We start from the raw sequence: 21,436 nt of genomic DNA on the forward strand, positions 1-21,436 counted from the left end.
GCGCATTTGCAATCCTAACTCATTTCAATCTTACAATGGTTAATTCATTAAAATTGGTTTCAGAACTATAACATTACTTTTAGAACATTCAGAAAAAAGCTCTAATTTTTCATATCCGTTAAGACGTGCAAAAAAGACAACCCGTGTAAAGCTCATAGATAAATGAGAATAATCAGTGAGAAAGCAAAAGCTTTCAGGTCACCCACATTTCTTAAACCTTGCACGAGCAACCGCAACAATGATCAACAGTCAAATAGGTTTCAAATAAGCATTTGCTGCAAGTGTCATTTTACCACCAATAACCATTTTCATAATTTATTGCAAGAAAAGTCGATCCAATACAATCATAAATATAAATTGATCCAAAAAACTGCAGAGGAAAATTGCAAGACGTGCATGAGACCGTTTTATCCTTAAAAACACGCTTGCCTCCCATAAAAACAACGTCAGTGAAAAGCACAAAGAACACAGCCTCCACCAGAACATTCTACTTCCCTCCAGATACTAGTTCCTGCAAATTACTACTGGACTCGCTATGGGCATAGCTCTCTAAGCCTGCAAAGCATTCCTACACAGAGTGGTGACAACTCTTTAGAATATATATGTATGCTCCTACCATTCTCCAGTACATCTAGAATTGCCCTAAAAATAAACTACTGAAACCAAATCACAAACAACACTTAAATAATGTTAATTTGAATTTCCTCTCAATAGCTTTGTTTTATTGCAATTTGACACATAACCCTTTAAAAAAGGAGTTTGCTTTTTGTTTCTGCTTTATTGTTATGACAATCAACTAGCAGTCAATTCACTATGTTTTTGTTTTTTGTGTGTGTGTGTGTGTGGGGGGGGGGGAGGTGCAACAGAAGAACTACCCAATCCACCTAAGAGATCACTTACCACCTGAGCATTTAAAAGAGGGGTGCCTCCTTTTTCAAAACAGGTATCAATTGCACATTATAGTGCATATATGGGTGTGCTATGGACTCCTTCAAAAGTCAGAGCATCCTAAAATCACCTGCTACTTACCACACAATTGAAAGTCCACACAATTGAAAAAGTAATTCCCTAGTTCAAAAGGGAATACTCTGTGTGTGTGTGTTGTAGGGTCTCCTTTAGAACAACACCCTTCATATAGTGAATACATTAGGTAGCAGACTAGCAACCACCTACTAATGATGGGTAGGAGACTGGTGGCTCCTCTCTTTCCAAAATGTGGTCTTATGCCTCTATGTACGGCTCAATGAAATAATATTCTACACCCATCTTCTTCCAAATACCCACTATATAATTCTCTCCTCTCTTATTAATTTTTCATTCCCCCATTCACAGGATTTTTCCTTATGCTGAACAAATTCAATGAACTTCTTGACTGGCACTATAAGGCGAAAAATATAGATAACCATACTCAGGGCTTGATAAATACTGAGCGCCAGATTGACTAGGAAAACAGAATTTATGCTTACCTGATAAATTCCTTTCTCCTACGGTGTGTCCGGTCCACGGCTTCATCCTTACTTGTGGGAATATTCTCTTCCCCAACAGGAAATGGCAAAGAGAGCACAGCAAAAGCTGCCCATATAGCTCCCCCTCTGGCTCCACCCCCCAGTCATTCGACCGACGGGTAGGAGAAAAAGGAGAAACCATAGGGTGCCAAGGTGACTGTAGTGTATAGAAAGAAAACATTTGGAACCTGACTAAAAAGCCAGGGCGGGCCGTGGACCGGACACACCGTAGGAGAAAGAAATTTATCAGGTAAGCATAAATTCTGTTTTCTCCTACATTGGTGTGTCCGGTCCACGGCGTCATCCTTACTTGTGGGAACCAATACCAAAGCTTTAGGACACGGATGAAGGGAGGGAGCAAATCAGGTTACCTAAACGGAAGGCACCACAGCTTGCAAAACCTTTCTCCCAAAAATAGCCTCCGAAGAAGCATAAGTATCAAATTTGTAAAATTTGGCAAAAGTGTGCAGAGAAGACCAAGTCGCTGCCTTACATATCTGATCAAAAGAAGCCTCGTTCTTGAAGGCCCATGTGGAAGCCACAGCTCTAGTAGAGTGAGCTGTAATTTGTTCAGGAGGCTGCCGTCCGGCAGTCTCATAAGCCAATCGGATGATGCTTTTCAGCCAAAAAGAAAGAGGTAGCAGTAGCTTTTCTTACCAGAATAAACCACAAACAAAGATGATGTTTGTCTGAAATCCTTCGTTGCTTCTAAATAGAATTTTAAAGCACGGACCACATCTAAATTGTGTAACAAACGTTCCTTCTTCGAAGCTGGATTCAGACACAGAGAAGGAACAACTATTTCCTGGTTAATATTCCTGTTGGAAACCACTTTTGGAAGAAAACCAGGTTTGGTACGCAAAACAATCTTATCTGCATGGAATACCAGATAGGGTGGATCACACTGCAAAGCAGACAATTCAGAAACTCTTCTAGCAGAAGAAATAGCAACCAAAAACAGAACTTTCCAAGATAGTAACTTAATATCTATGGAATGCAAAGGTTCAAACGGAACCCCTTGAAGAACTGAAAGAACTAAATTTAGACTCCATGGAGGAGTCATGGGTCTGTAAACAGGCTTGATTCTGACTAAGGCCTGTACAAATGCTTGTACATCTGGCACTGCTGCCAGGCGTTTGTGTAACAAAACAGACAGAGCAGATATCTGTCCTTTTAGAGAACTCGCTGACAACCCTTTATCCAAACCCTCTTGGAGAAAAGAAAGAATCCTAGGAATTATAATTTTACTCCAAGAGAATCCCTTGGATTCACACCAACAGATATATTTTTTCCATATTTTATGGTAAATTTTCCTAGTCACAGGTTTTCTGGCTTGGACCAGAGTATCTATAACTGAATCTGAAAACCCACGCTTAGATAAAATCAAGCGTTCAATTTCCAAGCAGTCAGCTGCAGAGAGACTAGATTTGGATGTTCGAATGGACCTTGTACTAGAAGATCCTGTCTCAAAGGTAGCTTCCATGGTGGAGCTGATGACATATTCACCAGGTCTGCATATCAAGTCCTGCGTGGCCACGCAGAAGCTATCAGAATCACAGAGGCCTTTTCCTGTTTGATCCTGGCTACGAGCCTGGGAAGGAGAGGAAACGGTGGAAACACATAAGCTAGGTTGAACGACCAAGGCGCCACTAATGCATCCACTAGTGTCGCCTTGGGATCCCTGGATCTGGACCCGTAGCGAGGAACCTTGAAGTTCTGACGAGACGCCATCAGATCCATGTCTGGAATGCCCCATAATTGAGTTAACTGGGCAAAGACCTCCGGGTGGAGTTCCCACTCCCCCGGATGGAAAGTCTGACGACTCAAATAATCCGCCTCCCAGTTGTCTACTCCTGGGATGTGAATTGCAGATAGATGGCAGGAGTGATCCTCCGCCCATTTGATGATCTTGGATACCTCTCTCATCGCCAAGGAACTCCTTGTTCCCCCTGATGATTGATGTAAGCTACAGTCGTCATGTTGTCCGACTGAAATCTTATGAATCCGGCCTTCGCTAGTTGAGGCCAAGCCCGGAGCGCATTGAATATCGCTCTCAGTTCCAGAATGTTTATCGGGAGAAGAGACTCTTCCCGAGACCATAGACCCCGAGCTTTCAGGGAGTCCCAGACCGCGCCCCAGCCTAATAGACTGGCGTCGGTTGTGACAATGACCCACTCTGGTCTGCGGAAACTCATTCCCTGAGACAGGTGATCCTGAGTCAACCACCAACGGAGGGAGTCTCTGGTGAACTGGCCTACTTGAATCTGGGGAGACAAGTCTGCATAATCCCCATTCCACTGTTTGAGCATGCACAGTTGCAATGGTCTTAGATGAATTCGAGCAAAAGGAACCACGTCCATTGCTGCAACCATTAGACCTATTACTTCCATGCACTGAGCTATGGAAGGCTGAGGAATAGATTGAAGAACTTGACAAGCATTTAGAAGCTTTAACTTTCTGACCTCTGTCAGAAAAATCTTCATTTCTACAGAATCTATTATCGTTCCCAGAAAGGGAACCCTTGTAGACGGGGACAGGGAACTCTTTTCCACGTTCACCTTCCACCTGTGAGACCTGAGAAAAGCTAATACAATGTCTGTATGAGCCCTTGATCTTGAAAGGGACGACACTTGGATTAGGATGTCGTCTAGGTAAGGCGCCACTGCAATGCCCCTCGGCCTTAGAACCGCTAGAAGGGACCCTAGCACCTTTGTGAAAATTCTGGGAGCAGTGGCTAAACCGAACGGAAGAGCCACGAACTGGTAATGTTTGTCCAGAAAGGCGAACCTTAGGAACTGATGATGATCTTTGTGGATAGGAATATGTAGGTACGCATCCTTTAAGTTCACGGTAGTCATGTATTGACCCTCCTGGATTGTTGGTAAAATCGTTCGAATGGTTTCAATTTTGAACGATGGAACTCTGAGGAATTTGTTTAGAATTTTTAAATCCAGAATTGGTCTGAAAGTTCCCTCTTTTTTGGGAACTACAAACAGGTTTGAGTAAAACCCCCGACCTTGTTCCACTGTTGGAACTGGGTGTATCACTCCCATCTTTAATAGATCTCCTACGCAATGTAAGAATGCCTGTCTCTTTATCTGGTCTGAAAATAAACGAGACATGTGGAACCTTCCCCTTGGAGGAAGTTCCTTGAACTCTAGAAGATAACCCTGAGAAACTATTTCTAGTGCCCAGGGATCCGGAACATCTCTTGCCCAAGCCTGAGGAAAGAGAGAAAGTCTGCCCCCTACTAGATCCGGTCCCGGATCGGGGGCTATCCCTTCATGCTGTCTTGGTAGCAGCAGCAGGCTTCTTGGCCTGTTTACCCTTGTTCCAGCCTTGCATTGGTTTCCATGCTGGCTTAGCCTGGGAAGCATTACCCTCTTGTCTAGAGGCTGCAGGGTTAGGAGACGGTCCGTTCCTGAAGTTGCAAAAGGAACGAAAATTAGATTTGTTCTTAGCCTTGAAAGGCCTATCCTGTGGGAGGGCATGGCCCTTTCCTCCAGTGATATCTGAAATAATCTCTTTCAATTCTGGCCCAAAAAGGGTCTTACCTTTGAAAGGAATATTAAGCAATTATGTCTTGGATGACACATCCGCCGACCAAGATTTTAGCCAAAGCGCTCTGCGCGCCACAATTGCAAAACCTGAATTTTTCGCCGCTAATTTCGCCAATTGCAAAGCGGCATCTAAAATAAAGGAATTAGCCAACTTTAGTGCGTGAATTCTGTCCATGACTTCCTCATATGGAGTCTCCTTATTGAGCGAATTTTCTAGTTCCTCGAACCAAAAAGACGCCGCCGTTGTGACAGGAATAATGCACGAAATTGGTTGGAGAAGGAAACCTTGCTGAACAAATATCTTTTTAAGCAATCCTTCCAATTTTTTTTCCATAGGATCTTTGAAAGCACAACTGTCCTCAATGGGAATAGTCGTGCGTTTGGCCAACGTAGAAACTGCCCCCTCAACCTTAGGAACTGTTTGCCATGCGTCCCTTCTGGGGTCGACAATGGGGAACATTTTCTTAAATATAGGAGGTGGTACAAAAAGGTATACCTGGCTTCTCCCACTCCTTAGTCACTATGTCCGCCACCCTTTTGGGTATCGGAAAGGCATCAGCGTGCACAGGGACCTCAAGGAATTTGCCCATTTTGCACAATTTCTCTGGAATCACCAAAGAGTCACTATCGTCCAGAGTAGTTAGCACCTCCTTAAGCAGGGCGCGGAGATGTTCTAACTTAAATGTAAACGTCACAATATCAGGTTCAGCCTGTTGAGAAACTTTTCCAGAATTGGAAATTTCTCCCTCCGACAGACCCTCCCTCACTGCCAATTCTGACTGGTGTGAGGGTATAACAGATAAATTATCGTCAGCGCACCCTTGCTCATCCTCTGTATTTAAAACGGAGCAATCACGCTTTCTTGGAAATGCTGGCAGTTTGGATAAAAGATTAGCTATAGAATTATCCATTACTGCCGTTAATTGTTGCATAGTAACAAGCATTGGCGCGCTAGATGTACTAGGTGTCGCCTGCGCGGGCATAACTGGTGTTGACACAGAAGGAGAGGATGATGAACTATCCCCACTACCTTCATTTGAAGAATCATCTTGGGCAATCTTATTAAATGTGACAGTACTGTCCTTACTTTGTTTGGACGCCACGGCACAACTTTCACATACATTTAAAGGGGGAACCACCTTGGCCTCCATACACACAGAACATGTTCTATCTGAAGGTACAGACATGTTAGACAGACTTATACAGGCTATTAATGCAATAAAACAGTTTTTAAACAAAACCGTTACTGTCTCTTTAAATGTTAAACAGAGCACACTTTATTTCTGCATGTGTGAAAAACTATGAAGGAAATATCCGATCCTTACCAAATTTGCACCCTAGTGTCTTAATGCTTTGAAAGTATTGCACACCAAGTTTGTAACCCCTTAAATGAGTAAACCGGAGCTATTTGTTCAATTTACCAGTTTAAATCCACTACAGTCTCTGCCACAGCCTTTGCTGCGGCTTTACCTTTCCTTGGGGGTTATTCACCACAGAAATAAGCCTTCTAGAATAGTTTTTATGGCCACAGGACCCTCTCACATGAAGCTGCATGCAACTGCTTCCAGAAGTAACTGCGCAATTAAGGCGTGAAAATGAGGCCTCCACCCTCTGCATACCAGAGTGAAGGGCCCTTCCTGACTAGATTAGGTGTCTAAACGACTGCCAGGAGAATAAAAAACGTTCCCAAAGTGTTTTCAAGTTCCAAAACACTCCAAAAGACATATAAATATTGTATAAATCAATCGATTTAGCCCACAATAGTGTCAACCAGTATATAGCCCATTAATAAGCCTTCATTCTGTTATGAGTCTAAGAAAAATGGCTTACCAATCCCATAAGGGAAAATGACAGTCTTCTAGCATTACTATGTCTTGTTAGAAAATGGACTAGTCATACCTTGAGCAGAAAAGTCTGCAAACTGTTCCCCCCAACTGAAGTTCTCTGGGCTCAACAGTCCTGCGTGGGAACAGCAATGGATTTTAGTTACTGCTGCTAAAATCATACTCCTCTTTAAAATGAACTCTTCATCACTTTCTGTTGTAGAGTAAATAGTACAAACCGGCACTATTTTAAAATAACAAACTCTTGATAGAAGAAATAAAAACTACAACTAACACCACATACTCTTTACCATCCCCCGTGGAGATGCTACTTGTTCAGAGCGGCAAAGAGAATGACTGGGGGGTGGAGCCAGAGGGGGAGCTATATGGGCAGCTTTTGCTGTGCTCTCTTTGCCATTTCCTGTTGGGGAAGAGAATATTCCCACAAGTAAGGATGAAGCCGTGGACCGGACACACCAATGTAGGAGAAATGAGACCTAGCATACAGTAAACTGCCCATGACTTTGTCCCAAAGCTGTGCTTTATTTCTAGGGCCTCGCAGTGTTATCCAGCAACATCTTTCCCTCCAAAATGTCAACTGGGTGGTGCCAAGTGACACTGTAGCACTGCCTAGGGAATAGAAGACATGAAACTATAACTAGGGGAAGGCAGGGAGGTAAAACAATGGTTAATATGAACATTCAGGTGCATGAACATGGATATACCTGTACATACTGCTATATAAAGGCCTTGAAAAATCTAGGAGAATGTAATTTTGGATGGTCAAATGACATTAAAATAAAGCTATATACCGTGGGTATACAGTGGTTACAGCTGCAACCCCATCTGTGAAACATGTAAAACATGACAACCCTCCTCCTGCAGCGCCATTGCACCTGTCAGGCACCCCAGCAAGCTCCTCAGTATAGACCTCCAGTGTACTGCATCTCTCCCTCTGCTACCTGCAACAGCTACTCCTGTCTGGCCGCCGCCAGCCCCTCTGTGCCCAGTACATCTCTACAAAATCTCTACAAGCCCCATAGGTCAAAGCAGCAAGCCCCACAGGAAAAACCAGCTCAAAGTGCGCAGCAGTCACACCCTCTATATCACCTCAATGTTGCCCAATGACAAGGTGCGGCAGACTGAGTGTGGGCTTAGGCAGGTGCAGCGTGGATCGTCCAGTTGTAGTGCTCAGTAACGAGCATGTCAGTGAGATGCAAAGAGTTTAGTGCAGCAAAGAATATACAATACTCTTAGTCCGTGGCCCCTCGGTGCAGATTGTGCTAATCCCTATCACCAACAGATCACTAAACTCTATACAAAAATCAGCAGATACCATTAGTTCAGGCTCAGCAGAGACTGCCCTGGCTATGGCGGCCACCATCACCATTAATCACAAGTAGCACAGATACAGTCACTCACTCTTTGTCAGATTTTACCCACCTGGAGAACTAGACCGGCGTCTTCAGAGACACACTGCCCAAACTCGAGACTTCAGTCCTGACTGTTCGAGACAAAGCTCTGATGTGTTCGCTGCTCACTGCCAGCACTCAGAGACCACAGTCAACACAGCATGTACAGTCATGTGCGCCAAAAACTTGTGACTGAGCCACGTGACTTCAAACTGCACTGACTGTGTAGATATTGCGTGCAATTATGGTCATGTGATGACCACATGGTAAGGAGGGCCCAATAAAATAATTTAAAAAAAATATATATCAACAATGCTGCAGCCCGGGGACCTATGCGGGACAGGCGGCACTCTTCCCGGGACATACACCTAGAAGCGGGACTGGAAATTGCAAGCAAGGGCGTCCCCCATAGGGTAACATGGGTACTAATGTGCAAGTAATTAAAGCATAAAACCTTTAATACATTGTTGGTCTACAAGGGAGCAAATCAAAAGGGGACACATCATACATATAACAACTATAATTATGCCAGTGCATTATTTATACTTACATTCTTCCAACCCCTTCATACATTGGAGTTGTGTCAGACAGGTTAATAATTTCTAAATTAGTAAGATGAGCGTGTTTCTTTGTTCTGTTAAGCTGCTCGATTTGTAGATCTGCAATTTTCACCTTTTGCTGTGTATCCATAACTTTAGCTTGTAATTCTGTAAAGGCCTGGAAGAAGAAGCAGGTCATTGTTAGTACAAATTCCCCTATGATTCATTGGGCATATTGCATTTTCATATGCAAGGATTGGAAAGGACAACTTACACTTTCATTTCAAAACTTGATAATGCATAGAGAGTTGAATACAATGATAATTAAAGGGACATTAAACACCAAATACTTTTTATAAGCAAAGCATTAAGGTTATTCCTCACCACCCTCTAGTCATGGGTTCAACCATGTTGAAATATAATTTTCACTACATTCCAGTGCTTACCTGTTTGTACATGTGCAGAAACTCTGCTTCAGATACTTGCAGTGTATCCTAAGTTCTAAAATGGCAGCATCCATGATTAAAGGGAGGTGCATGAAATGTATTTAGCGTCCCTTTAAAAAGGGACAGTCAAGTCCAAAAAAAAAAAAACCTTTCATGTTTCAAATAGGGCATGTAATTTTTTTTTAATTGTTTATTTAAGCCCAACAATGTGAACAGCATAATAACAAAGAAAAAAAAGCACAAATTAGTCGTCAAACAGGACACGGTAAATGTTCATGCCAAAGACAATAAAGATAAACTGGTCAAGTTTTTGCTCAACCTAAATTAAGACACTTTGCCTTTTAACCTTCACATTGTTGTATTTTTGTAGTTTACAATAAAAAAGAAAAAAAAAAAACTGAAATATGTATGGGTGCCAACTTCTGAAAAATATTTTAAACAATGTACATTACTAGGGACACCCCCATTATTGGTGACAAGACGTACAACAACAACAAAAAAAAAAAAAAGGGATCCCCCTATTAGATGGCATCTTCCCAGCACTTTCGATTCCCTTCCTGTTACCAAATTAAGGGAACATATTTATTCAGACTGAGTTAAATACTCCTCTCTTTAGTCGGCAGCAGGCCTGAGCTAACCGTTAACTATACTGCAAGGATCAATTTAGTTTTTTAGGAGGATGCTAAGTAACTAACCTATCAGCTTAATTCTGTGGATCCTTAAAAAGGGGGAGAAAAAAAGGAAGGAGAAAAAAAAAAAAAACAATTTATGCTTACCTGATAAATTCCTTTCTTCTGTAGTGTGATCAGTCCACGGGTCATCATTACTTCTGGGATATTACTCCTCCCCAACAGGAAGTGCAAGAGGATTCACCCAGCAGAGCTGCATATAGCTCCTCCCCCCTACGTCACTCCCAGTCATTCGACCAAGGACCAACGAGGAAGGAAAAGCCAAGGGTGAAGTGGTGACTGGAGTATAAATTAAAAAATATTTACCTGCCTTAAAAACAGGGCGGGCCGTGGACTGATCACACTACAGAAGAAAGGAATTTATCAGGTAAGCATAAATTATGTTTTCTTCTGTTAAGTGTGATCAGTCCACGGGTCATCATTACTTCTGGGATACCAATACCAAAGCAAAAGTACACGGATGACGGGAGGGATAGGCAGGCTCTTTATACAGAAGGAACCACTGCCTGAAGAACCTTTCTCCCAAAAATAGCCTCCGATGAAGCAAAAGTGTCAAATTTGTAAAATTTGGAAAAAGTATGAAGCGAAGACCAAGTTGCAGCCTTGCAAATCTGTTCAACAGAGGCCTCATTCTTGAAGGCCCAAGTGGAAGCCACAGCTCTAGTAGAATGAGCTGTAATTCTTTCAGGAGGCTGCTGTCCAGCAGTCTCATAAGCTAAACGAATTATGCTACGAAGCCAAAAAGAAAGAGAGGTAGCGGAAGCTTTTTGACCTCTCCTCTGCCCAGAGTAAATGACAAACAGAGAAGACGTTTGTCGAAATTCCTTAGTTGCCTGTAAGTAAAATTTTAGAGCACGGACTACATCCAGGTTGTGCAGTAGACGTTCCTTCTTTGAAGAAGGATTTGGGCATAAAGAAGGAACAACAATCTCTTGATTGATATTCCTGTTAGTAACTACCTTAGGTAAGAACCCAGGTTTAGTACGCAGGACTACCTTATCCGAATGAAAAATCAAATAAGGAGAATCACAATGTAAGGCTGATAATTCAGAGACTCTTCGAGCCGAGGAAATAGCCATTAAAAATAGAACTTTCCAAGATAACAACTTTATATCAATGGAATGAAGGGGTTCAAACGGAACGCCCTGAAAAACATTAAGAACAAGGTTTAAACTCCATGGTGGAGCAACAGTTTTAAACACAGGCTTAATCCTGGTCAAAGCCTGACAAAAAGCCTGGACGTCAGGAACTTCTGACAGACGTTTGTGTAACAGAATGGACAGAGCTGAGATCTGTCCCTTTAATGAACTAGCAGATAAACCCTTTTCTAAACCTTCTTGTAGAAAAGACAATATCCTAGGAATCCTAACCTTACTCCAAGAGTAACCTTTGGATTCACACCAATATAGGTATTTACGCCATATCTTATGGTAAATCTTTCTGGTAACAGGTTTCCTAGCCTGTATTAAGGTATCAATAACTGACTCAGAAAACCCACGTCTTGATAAAATCAAGCGTTCAATTTCCAAGCAGTCAGCTTCAGAGAAGTTAGATTTTGATGTTTGAAGGGACCCTGTATCAGAAGGTCCTGTTTCAGAGGTAGAGACCAAGGTGGACAGGATGACATGTCCACCAGGTCTGCATACCAAGTCCTGCGTGGCCACGCAGGTGCTATTAGAATCACTGATGCTCTCTCTTGTTTGATTCTGGCAATCAATCGCGGAAGCAACGGGAAGGGTGGAAACACGTAAGCCATCCTGAAGTCCCAAGGTGCTGTCAGAGCATCTATCAGGACTGCTCCTGGATCCCTGGATCTGGACCCGTAACGAGGAAGCTTGGCGTTCTGTCGAGACGCCATGAGATCTATCTCTGGTTTGCCCCAACGTCGAAGTATTTGGGCAAAGACCTCCGGATGAAGTTCCCACTCCCCCGGATGAAAAGTCTGACGACTTAAGAAATCCGCCTCCCAGTTCTCCACTCCCGGGATGTGGATTGCTGACAGGTGGCAAGAGTGAGACTCTGCCCAGAGAATTATCTTTGATACTTCCATCATAGCTAGGGAGCTTCTTGTCCCTCCCTGATGGTTGATGTAAGCTACAGTCGTGATGTTGTCCGACTGAAACCTGATGAACCCCCGAGTTGTCAACTGGGGCCAAGCCAGGAGGGCATTGAGAACTGCTCTCAATTCCAGAATGTTTATTGGCAGGAGACTCTCCTCCTGACTCCATTGTCCCTGAGCCTTCAGAGAATTCCAGACGGCACCCCAACCTAGAAGGCTGGCGTCTGTTGTTACAATTGTCCAGTCTGGTCTGCTGAATGGCATCCCCCTGGACAGATGTGGCCGAGAAAGCCACCATAGAAGAGAATTTCTGGTCTCTTGATCCAGATTCAGAGAAGGGGATAAGTCTGAGTAATCCCCATTCCACTGACTTAGCATGCACAGTTGCAGTGGTCTGAGGTGTAAGCGTGCAAAGGGTACTATGTCCATTGCCGCTACCATTAAGCCGATTCCCTCCATGCATTGAGCCACTGACGGGTGTTGAATGGAATGAAGGGTGCGGCAAGCACTTTGAAGTCTTGTTAGCCTGTCCTCTGTCAGGTAAATCTTCATTTCTACAGAATCTATAAGAGTCCCCAGGAAGGGAACTCTTGTGAGTGGAACGAGTGAACTTTTCTTTTCGTTCACCTTCCATCCATGTGAACTTAGAAATGCCAGCACTAACTCTGTATGAGACTTGGCAGTTTGAAAGCTTGAAGCTTGTATCAGAATGTCGTCTAGGTATGGAGCTACCGAGATTCCCCGCGGTCTTAGTACCGCCAGAAGAGCACCCAGAACCTTTGTGAAGATTCTTGGAGCTGTAGCCAATCCGAATGGAAGAGCCACAAACTGGTAATGCCTGTCTAGGAAGGCAAACCTTAGGTACCGATAATGATCTTTGTGAATCGGTATGTGAAGGTAAGTATCTTTTAAATCTACAGTGGTCATGTACTGACCCTCTTGGATCATAGGTAAAATTGTCCGAATAGTCTCCATCTTGAACGATGGAACTCTTAGGAATTTGTTTAGGATCTTTAAGTCCAGGATTGGTCTGAAAGTTCCCTCTTTTTTGGGAACCACAAACAGATTTGAGTAAAACCCCTGTCCCTGTTCCGATCGTGGAACTGGATGGATTACTCCCATTAACAAGAGCTCTTTTACGCAGCGTAGAAACGCCTCTTTCTTTGTCTGGATTGTTGACAATCTTGACAGATGAAATCTCTCTCTTGGAGGAGAGTATTTGAAGTCCAGAAGGTATCCCTGAGATATTATCTCTAGCGCCCAGGGATCCTGAACATCTCTTGCCCAAGCCTGGGCGAAGAGAGAAAGTCTGCCCCCCACTAGATCCGATCCCGGATCGGGGGCCCTCAATTCATGCTGTTTTAGGGGCAGCAGCAGGTTTCCTAGTCTGCTTGCCCTTGTTCCAGGACTGGTTAGGTTTCCAGCCTTGTCGGTAGCGAGCAACAGCTCCTTCCTGTTTTGGTGCAGAGGAAGTTGATGCTGCTCCTGCTTTGAAATTATGAAAGGAACGAAAATTAGACTGTCTAGTCTTGGCTTTGGCTTTGTCCTGAGGCAGGGCATGGCCTTTACCTCCTGTAATGTCAGCGATAATCTCTTTCAACCCGGGCCCGAATAAGGTCTGCCCTTTGAAAGGTATATTAAGCAATTTAGACTTAGAAGTAACATCAGCTGACCAGGATTTTAGCCACAGCGCCCTGCGTGCCTGAATGGCGAATCCTGAATTCTTCGCCGTAAGTTTAGTAAGATGTACTACGGCCTCCGAAATGAATGAATTAGCTAGTTTAAGGACTCTAAGCCTGTCCGTAATGTCGTCCAGAGTAGCTGAACCAATGTTCTCTTCCAGAGACTCAATCCAGAATGCCGCTACAGCCGTGATCAGCGCAATGCATGCAAGGGGTTGCAATATAAAACCTTGTTGAACAAACATTTTCTTAAGGTAACCCTCTAACTTTTTATCCATTGGATCTGAAAAAGCACAGCTATCCTCCACCGGGATAGTGGTACGCTTAGCTAAGGTAGAAACTGCTCCCTCCACCTTAGGGACCGTTTGCCATAAGTCCCTTGTGGTGGCGTCTATTGGAAACATTTTTCTAAATATCGGAGGGGGTGAGAACGGCACACCGGGTCTATCCCACTCCTTAGTAACAATTTCAGTAAGTCTCTTAGGTATAGGAAAAACCTCAGAACTCGTCGGTACCGCAAAATATTTATCCAACCTACACATTTTCTCTGGTATTGCAACTGTGTTACAATCATTCAGAGCCGCTAACACCTCCCCTAGTAATACACGGAGGTTTTCCAGTTTAAATTTAAAATTTGAAATATCTGAATCCAGTCTGTTTGGATCAGAACCGTCACCCACAGAATGAAGTTCTCCGTCCTCATGTTCTGCCACCTGTGACGCAGTGTCTGACATGGCCCTAATATTATCAGCGCACTCTGTTCTCACCCCAGAGTGATCACGCTTACCTCTTAGTTCTGGTAATTTAGCCAAAACCTCAGTCATAACAGTAGCCATATCCTGTAATGTGATTTGTAATGGCCGCCCAGATGTACTCGGCGCTACAATATCACGCACCTCCCTCTGAGCGGGAGATGTAGGTACTGACACGTGAGGCGAGTTAGTCGGCATAACTCTCCCCTCGTTGTTTGGTGAAATTTGTTCAATTTGTACAGATTGACTTTTATTTAAAGTAGCATCAATACAGTTAGTACATAAATTTCTATTGGGCTCCACTTTGGCATTGCAACAAATGACACAGGTATCATCCTCTGAATCAGACATGTTTAACACACTAGCAAATAAACTTGCAACTTGGAAATACAATTCAATTAGAATAATATTAAAACGTACTGTGCCTTTAAGAAGCACAGAAGATCTATGACAGTTGAAAATTAATAAATTGAAACAGTTATAGCCTCAATCCTTGTAAACAACACAACTTTAGCAAAGGTTTAATCCCATTAGCAAAGATAACAAATTCTGAAAGCAGGAAACAAATTACAGAATAAACGTTTTTTATCTCAGTCAAACTATAATTCTCACAGCTCTGCTGAGAGAAATTACCTCCCTCAAAATAAGTTTTGAAGACCCCTGAGCTCTGTAGAGATGAACCGGATCATGCAGGGAATACAATGAGTTGCTGACTGAAATATTTGATGCAGTAAAAGCGCCAAAAAAACGGCCCCTCCCCCTCACACACAGCAGTGAGGGAGAACAGAAACTGTCAGAAAAACAGATTAAGCAACTGCCAAGTGGAAAAATAGTGCCCAAACATTTATTCACTCAGTACCTCAGTAAATGAAAACGATTTTACATTCCAGCAAAAACGTTAAACATAATCTCTAGTTATTAAACAGCTTTATGTATTTCTTACAGTGTAATTCTAGTGAAGTACCATTCCCCAGAATACTGAAGTGTAAAGTATACATACATGACATTATATCGGTATGGCAGGATTTTCTCATCAATTCCATTGTCAGAAAATAAAAACTGCTACATACCTCTATGCAGATTCATCTGCCCGCTGTCCCCTGATCTGAAGTTTACCTCTCCTCAGATGGCCGAGAAACAGCAATATGATCTTAACTACTCCGGCTAAAATCATAACAAAAACTCTGGTAGATTCTTCTTCAAACTCTGCGAGAGAGATAATAACACACTCCGGTGCTATTTTAAAATAACAAACTTTTGATTGAAGATATAAAACTAAGTATAATCACCATAGTCCTCTCACACATCCTATCTAGTCGTTGGGTGCAAGAGAATGACTGGGAGTGACGTAGGGGGGAGGAGCTATATGCAGCTCTGCTGGGTGAATCCTCTTGCACTTCCTGTTGGGGAGGAGTAATATCCCAGAAGTAATGATGACCCGTGGACTGATCACACTTAACAGAAGAAAGGGGGAAATTTTGGCTGCGGAGAATCACCATATTCCCAAAAGAACCAGTTCTGTGTCTCTAAATGGGTATATTAGGTATACAATCTCGCTAGGAGATAAAGCTTTAATAAAATGCGACCATTTGGAGAAAAAACTTTTTACATCTTGATCATTGTGTAGATTAGGGTCATGTTGTTCAATGATGCATTGTTTCTTCAAACAATTTTTACTTCTAAGATGCTCGGAATCGCTCTTGTCTTCCACTTTTTCAAAATCAAGTATCTAACAGCAAGAATTACTAGACAAACTATTTTAAATTTATCCTGGGGGAGTCCTAAGTCTTCAGCGAGAAAGACTATTTTGAAGGGAGAAAGTGTCAGTGAAGTAATGCCCACTATTTTGATGAGCCAATATTGTATCTTCAGCCAAACATTTCTGATTTTTGGGTAATCCCAGAACATATGCAAGAGGTTACCCGATGGGTATGAACATTTTGGGCATTTATTAAAACTAGCGTTTCGACATTTAGTTCCTTTTTCTGGGGAAAAGTAAGTCATAGGGGCATGTAATTTTAAACAACTTTCCAATTTACTTTTATCACCAATTTTGCTTTGTTATCTTGATATTCTTAGTTGAAAGCTAAACCTAGGAGGTTCATATGCTTATTTCTTGGACCTTGAAGACTGCCTCTAATCTGAATGAATTTTGACCACTAGAGGGCATTAGTTCATGTGTTTCATATATATAACATTGAGCTCATGCATGTGAAGTTACCCTGGAGCACTGATTAGCTAAAATTCAAGTCTGTCTAAAGAACTAAAATAAAGGGGCAGTTTGCATTAGTTAGATACAAGGTAATCACAGAGGTAAAAAGTGTATTTCTATAACAGTTTTGTTTAAAAAGATAGATAATCCCTTTATTAACCATTCCCCAGTTTTGCATAACCAACGAAAATTCTGGTGTTGATTGTCCCTTTAATGTCATTGTTGTTGTGACAGTGCTTAGTCTGTATTAATCTAATTTCATTCATTTGCTTGTATTTAGCTGCATTGCAAGTGGGTTGTTTGGACTAACAGTGCAGTACATAGGGGAGGTTATTTAAAACAGGTTAACTAATGATAGACCCCAGCATATTTGAGCTATTAAAGCAAAATTATGTTGGTATTTCAGGGTAAAATGTTTTATTCCTTTGTGAGCTGACATAATGTCTTTAATTACAAAGTACTTAAAGTAAAGTTCGGTGGTCAGCTATGCACATTTACATAGGTAATATAAAACTAATATGAGTTTCATTCATCATTTTTCTCAAATCAATGTATAAATACCATTTTCGCTGCAAATAAAAAGTAATAATTTGATTATTTTCAAATCATTACGTTTTTCGAAACATATTACAATTCTTTGTCACATTTTTATGTTCATCCAATTGACTTTCTGGCCGATCGGCGGCCGTGAAGCTACGTCATTCTAACATGAGATCAAGTGCGCATGCGCAAATTCTATTCTACACACTGTTATTTCTGATGCGCGTGCACAATTAGCGCATGCTCACAGCTTCTTCACTTTTTCAGCAGAGAGAGAAAGTCATCTTTTTACACTGCCGCATCGCCACAATACTGAACAGCCTATTAGTAGCGATCCTCGTATTGTCAAATCGCATAGTACTGAATGAATACATTATTGCTATTCATTCAGTACTATGTTTCCGAAATAGGTTGACGCATGCGCGTTGAAGATTGGTTTAGAATAAAATCGCATGCGCATTGTAGTCCTGATCGGCGATTGGCGCATGCGCAATGGTTTCAGTTATCATGAACACGCATTTATAATATGTATAGAGCGGGTGGGACCACTCTATACGTAAAGGCTAAGAAATACAGGAAGAGGAGGGTGGGCGGAGCAACGATGATAACGGTAGGGAAATAAAGTCTTAAAATATAAAGTCAAATTTTAGAGAAAAAAACAAAACAAAACATAGCGAGCCTTAAATATTAGTGATGAAGATTAAATAGATGTGTTGCACAGCTTAAAAATGTACTTTCACTTTAAAGTGATAGAAAGGTCAAAAATAAAATGAGAAAGGGTGAATTTAAAATTTTAAATAGAAACATTTTTGCAATACACTTCCAGTAGCAAAAAGGCTTCTAGCAAAAGTTATTATTGGCACATATGCTGTGAGGGCTCATGTACCAGTATTCAACCTCAGATCTAGCTGTAGTGTGTATTGTGCGTCTGTGAAGACTTAACGAGACCGTGTACTAAATTGGTTGCCCTAATGGTTTCCAATGACTTGATATAGAAGCTGCAGTGTATGACATTTATGGGAAATTACTCCTTTGGGTTTATTTTATATGAAGTGCATTGCTGCTCCTGCTCTTGATATATGGATAGGAAGTGGAAGCTTAAAAATGCAAGTTAGTTAACCTCCTGTTTGCTAGTACAACTGAATTACTGTGTCACGAAATGATGTAGGTCTAAAAAGTGTGTCACCAAGATGAAAAGTTTGGAAAGCTCTGCATTAGATAATCATAATAGAAATAGATTTCAAAGTTATTTTAAATGGCATGCTCTGTCTGAATCATGAAAAAAGAAATTTGGGTTCCATGTCCCTTTAAACATTAAAATATTTTCGTTAGGTTAAAGGGACAGTATACACCAATTTTCATATAACTGCATGTAATAGACACTGCTATAAAGAATAATATGCACAGATACGGATATGCAAATCCAGTACCGTTTAAAAACTTACTTAGAAGCTTCCAGTTTAGCTCTATTTAAAAGGTTACTGGAACACCCACTGCAAGTGGGAAATAGCAGACACCCCCCCCCCTCTTCTATATGAAAAGACCCTTCACACAAACAGGAGTAAGCTGGAGTAGTTATACATCCGTATTCTCCTAAAACTTTGGGGCTTCGTTAGGAGTCTGAAAATCATAGCAATGTTATTTAAAAATAAGCAAAACTATACATTAAAAAAAAAAAAATAAAAAAAAAAAAAATGTATAGGCTATATGAATGGATCATCTACAAAACATTTATGCAAAGAAAAATCTAGTGTATAATGTCCCTTTAAAGCAAACAGGAGGCGCAGCTCTGTTAATAACGGGGAGTTAAAGGGCCAGTAAACTTTAAAATTAATGTTACATAATTTCCCACTATGTATTAAGGCTGTGACACACTGCAAGCAGAGCGACGCGCAGCGTGTACATGCACCTGTGTGCGCTCAGTGTGTCCTGCCTTTTCATCTCTGAGCACTCTGCTGCGTCAGGTCGCGTAGCTGAGCGCTCAGAGATGAAATATTTGAACTTCAAAAGCGATGCGACGCGGAGCGAAGCAGCTGCTTCGCTTCACGCCGCATCGCTTGCAGTGTCTCACGGGCTTAATGTAACATTAACCTAGCAACACCTTCCAAAAAAAAGAAAAGAAAAAACCCATACTTACCTTACATTCCCCGCCAACCTCTTCTGGTTTCTACAACAGCGCATCAGGGGCGCACAGTTTAATCACGGTACACTAGGTTGTGCCGTTAAACTCCATGTAGAGCGCTCCCGCCCTGAGTAATAACCTTTGGCTGCTTTACCCAGAGCGGGAGCGCGTTACATGTAGCTCAACAGTGCGACTATTAGGCGCTGTTGAAGAAATCAGAAGAGTTTGGTGAGGAAGGTCACTAAGTTAATGTTACATAATTCTGCACATAATGTACTGTTATACCAACTGCAAAGTATAAAATGTATGAGAAATTGCTTTTTTAGGTTTATTTGTGTATATGAAATATCACAAAATAGAGAGAACTGTAGAAAATTAACATTGTATTACTTTACACTCCTAGTTGGGTGTAGGAGAGATATTTCTTCTGCCGGCTGTGTTTACATAGCTTAAAGGGACAGTAAAGTCATAATTAGACATTCATCATTTAGACAGAGCATACAATTTTAAACAACGTTCCAATTTACTTCTATTATTTAATTTGCTTCCTTCTCTTGTTATCCTTTGCTGAAAGGTTTATCTAAGCAAGCTCATGAACAGCAAAGAACCTAGGTTGTAGCTGCTGCTTGGTGGAGATATATATATATATATATATATATATATATATATATATATATATATATCCATTGTGGCTCACCCACTAATTTGATAATACAAGTAAAATGGAAAGTTGTTTGTTTAAAATTGTATGTTCGAATTAAATCATGAAAGAAAATGTTTGGGATTTTTGGGTTTCATGACCCTTTAAGTATAGTATAGTATAACTTTCAGTAAAGGTAGGGATATCACAAGTGAAAACAAATTTCAAATGCCGAAAAAAGTGCAAATGAGCTATTTGTAAACAATATAATAAACTGAAGTCAAGTAAAAATGGATCAATAGGAAATAAATTAAGGGGGGGAAAAATTAGGGTCCCTTTAACACCTTAAGCCACCTTGACGTAGCTACTACATCACAGGGAACTTTGCCCAGCATATCATGTTGACGTAGCAACTACATCCAACCTTCTCCCTCATGTTGTGGTCCCAGCTGTCAGCTCTGACAACTAACACCGCAGCCAGAGTGAGAAGGCATCTGTCTTCATATGGTAAGGAAGCGTTGACAGCACGCACTCCTGTTACCATATGAAGCAGATCACCGATGCAAACAGGGACACTCTTTGTCCCTGTTTGCATTGGTTTGCGGTAGTGCCGTTGAGATTGCAATGCTACGAAAAAACATTTACATGGGAGGGAGGGATCCACTACAATATGGAAAAGTGGACGATGAGAGGGGGGCACTTCATAATGATCAATCGAAGGGGCTGCTACACTACAGATTTTTTTTATGAATACATTTTAAAAAGGTGATTATATATATATATATATATATATATATATATATATATATATATATATATATATATATATATATATATATATATATATATATATATATATATATATATATATATATATATATATATATATATATCTAAATACATATAAACTTGGTACTGGCAGACTGTCTGCTAGTACCCAAGATGGCGGACACTAGTTAGAGGGGGGAGGGTTAGAGAATTGTTTGGGAGGGATCAAGGAGTTGGGAGGGTAAGGGGATCCTACACTGCAGGAAAAAAAAAAAAAGTGCCCTAAACTTAACAGTGGCAGACTGTCTGGCAGTACCCAAGATGGTGGTTGACCAGAGGTGGTGAACAAAGGGGATCCATGAGAAGCGTTCACAAACATTTATGTTACGACTGCAAATGTTTCAGTAAAAACCCTAAAGTTTATTAAAAAAAAGTTAAAAATAAAAAAAAAAAAAAATCACATTTGGCGTGAAAATGATGGCATGAAATATAGAAAAATGGGTCTAGATCACTGGTTTTCAAACCTGTCCTCAGGCCTCCCCAACAGGCCAGGTTTTCTGGATTACCTTGGATGAGAGCAAGCAAAATGTGACCTGTTAGGGAGGTCTGAGGACAGGTTTGAAAACCAGTGGCCTAGATCAATACCCTAGGTTGTCTACTAAACAAAATATATAGTTTTGATAAACC

The 21,436-nt window shown here is 41.4% G+C and overlaps 1 protein-coding gene across 1 annotated transcript in view; it reads right to left on the reverse strand.

The window, feature by feature from the left end:
* Positions 1 to 21,436, reverse strand: part of PFDN1 (prefoldin subunit 1) — a 147,636-nt gene that overhangs the window by 115,912 nt on the left and 10,288 nt on the right. Inside the window, exon 2 of the mRNA XM_053717223.1 lies at positions 8,851 to 9,017. Coding sequence (XP_053573198.1) covers positions 8,851 to 9,017 — 167 coding nt within the window. The remainder of the gene's footprint in view (positions 1 to 8,850; positions 9,018 to 21,436) is intronic.

Source organism: Bombina bombina, chromosome 6 (assembly GCF_027579735.1).
Source record: "Bombina bombina isolate aBomBom1 chromosome 6, aBomBom1.pri, whole genome shotgun sequence".
Taxonomy (NCBI): Eukaryota; Metazoa; Chordata; class Amphibia; order Anura; family Bombinatoridae; genus Bombina; species Bombina bombina.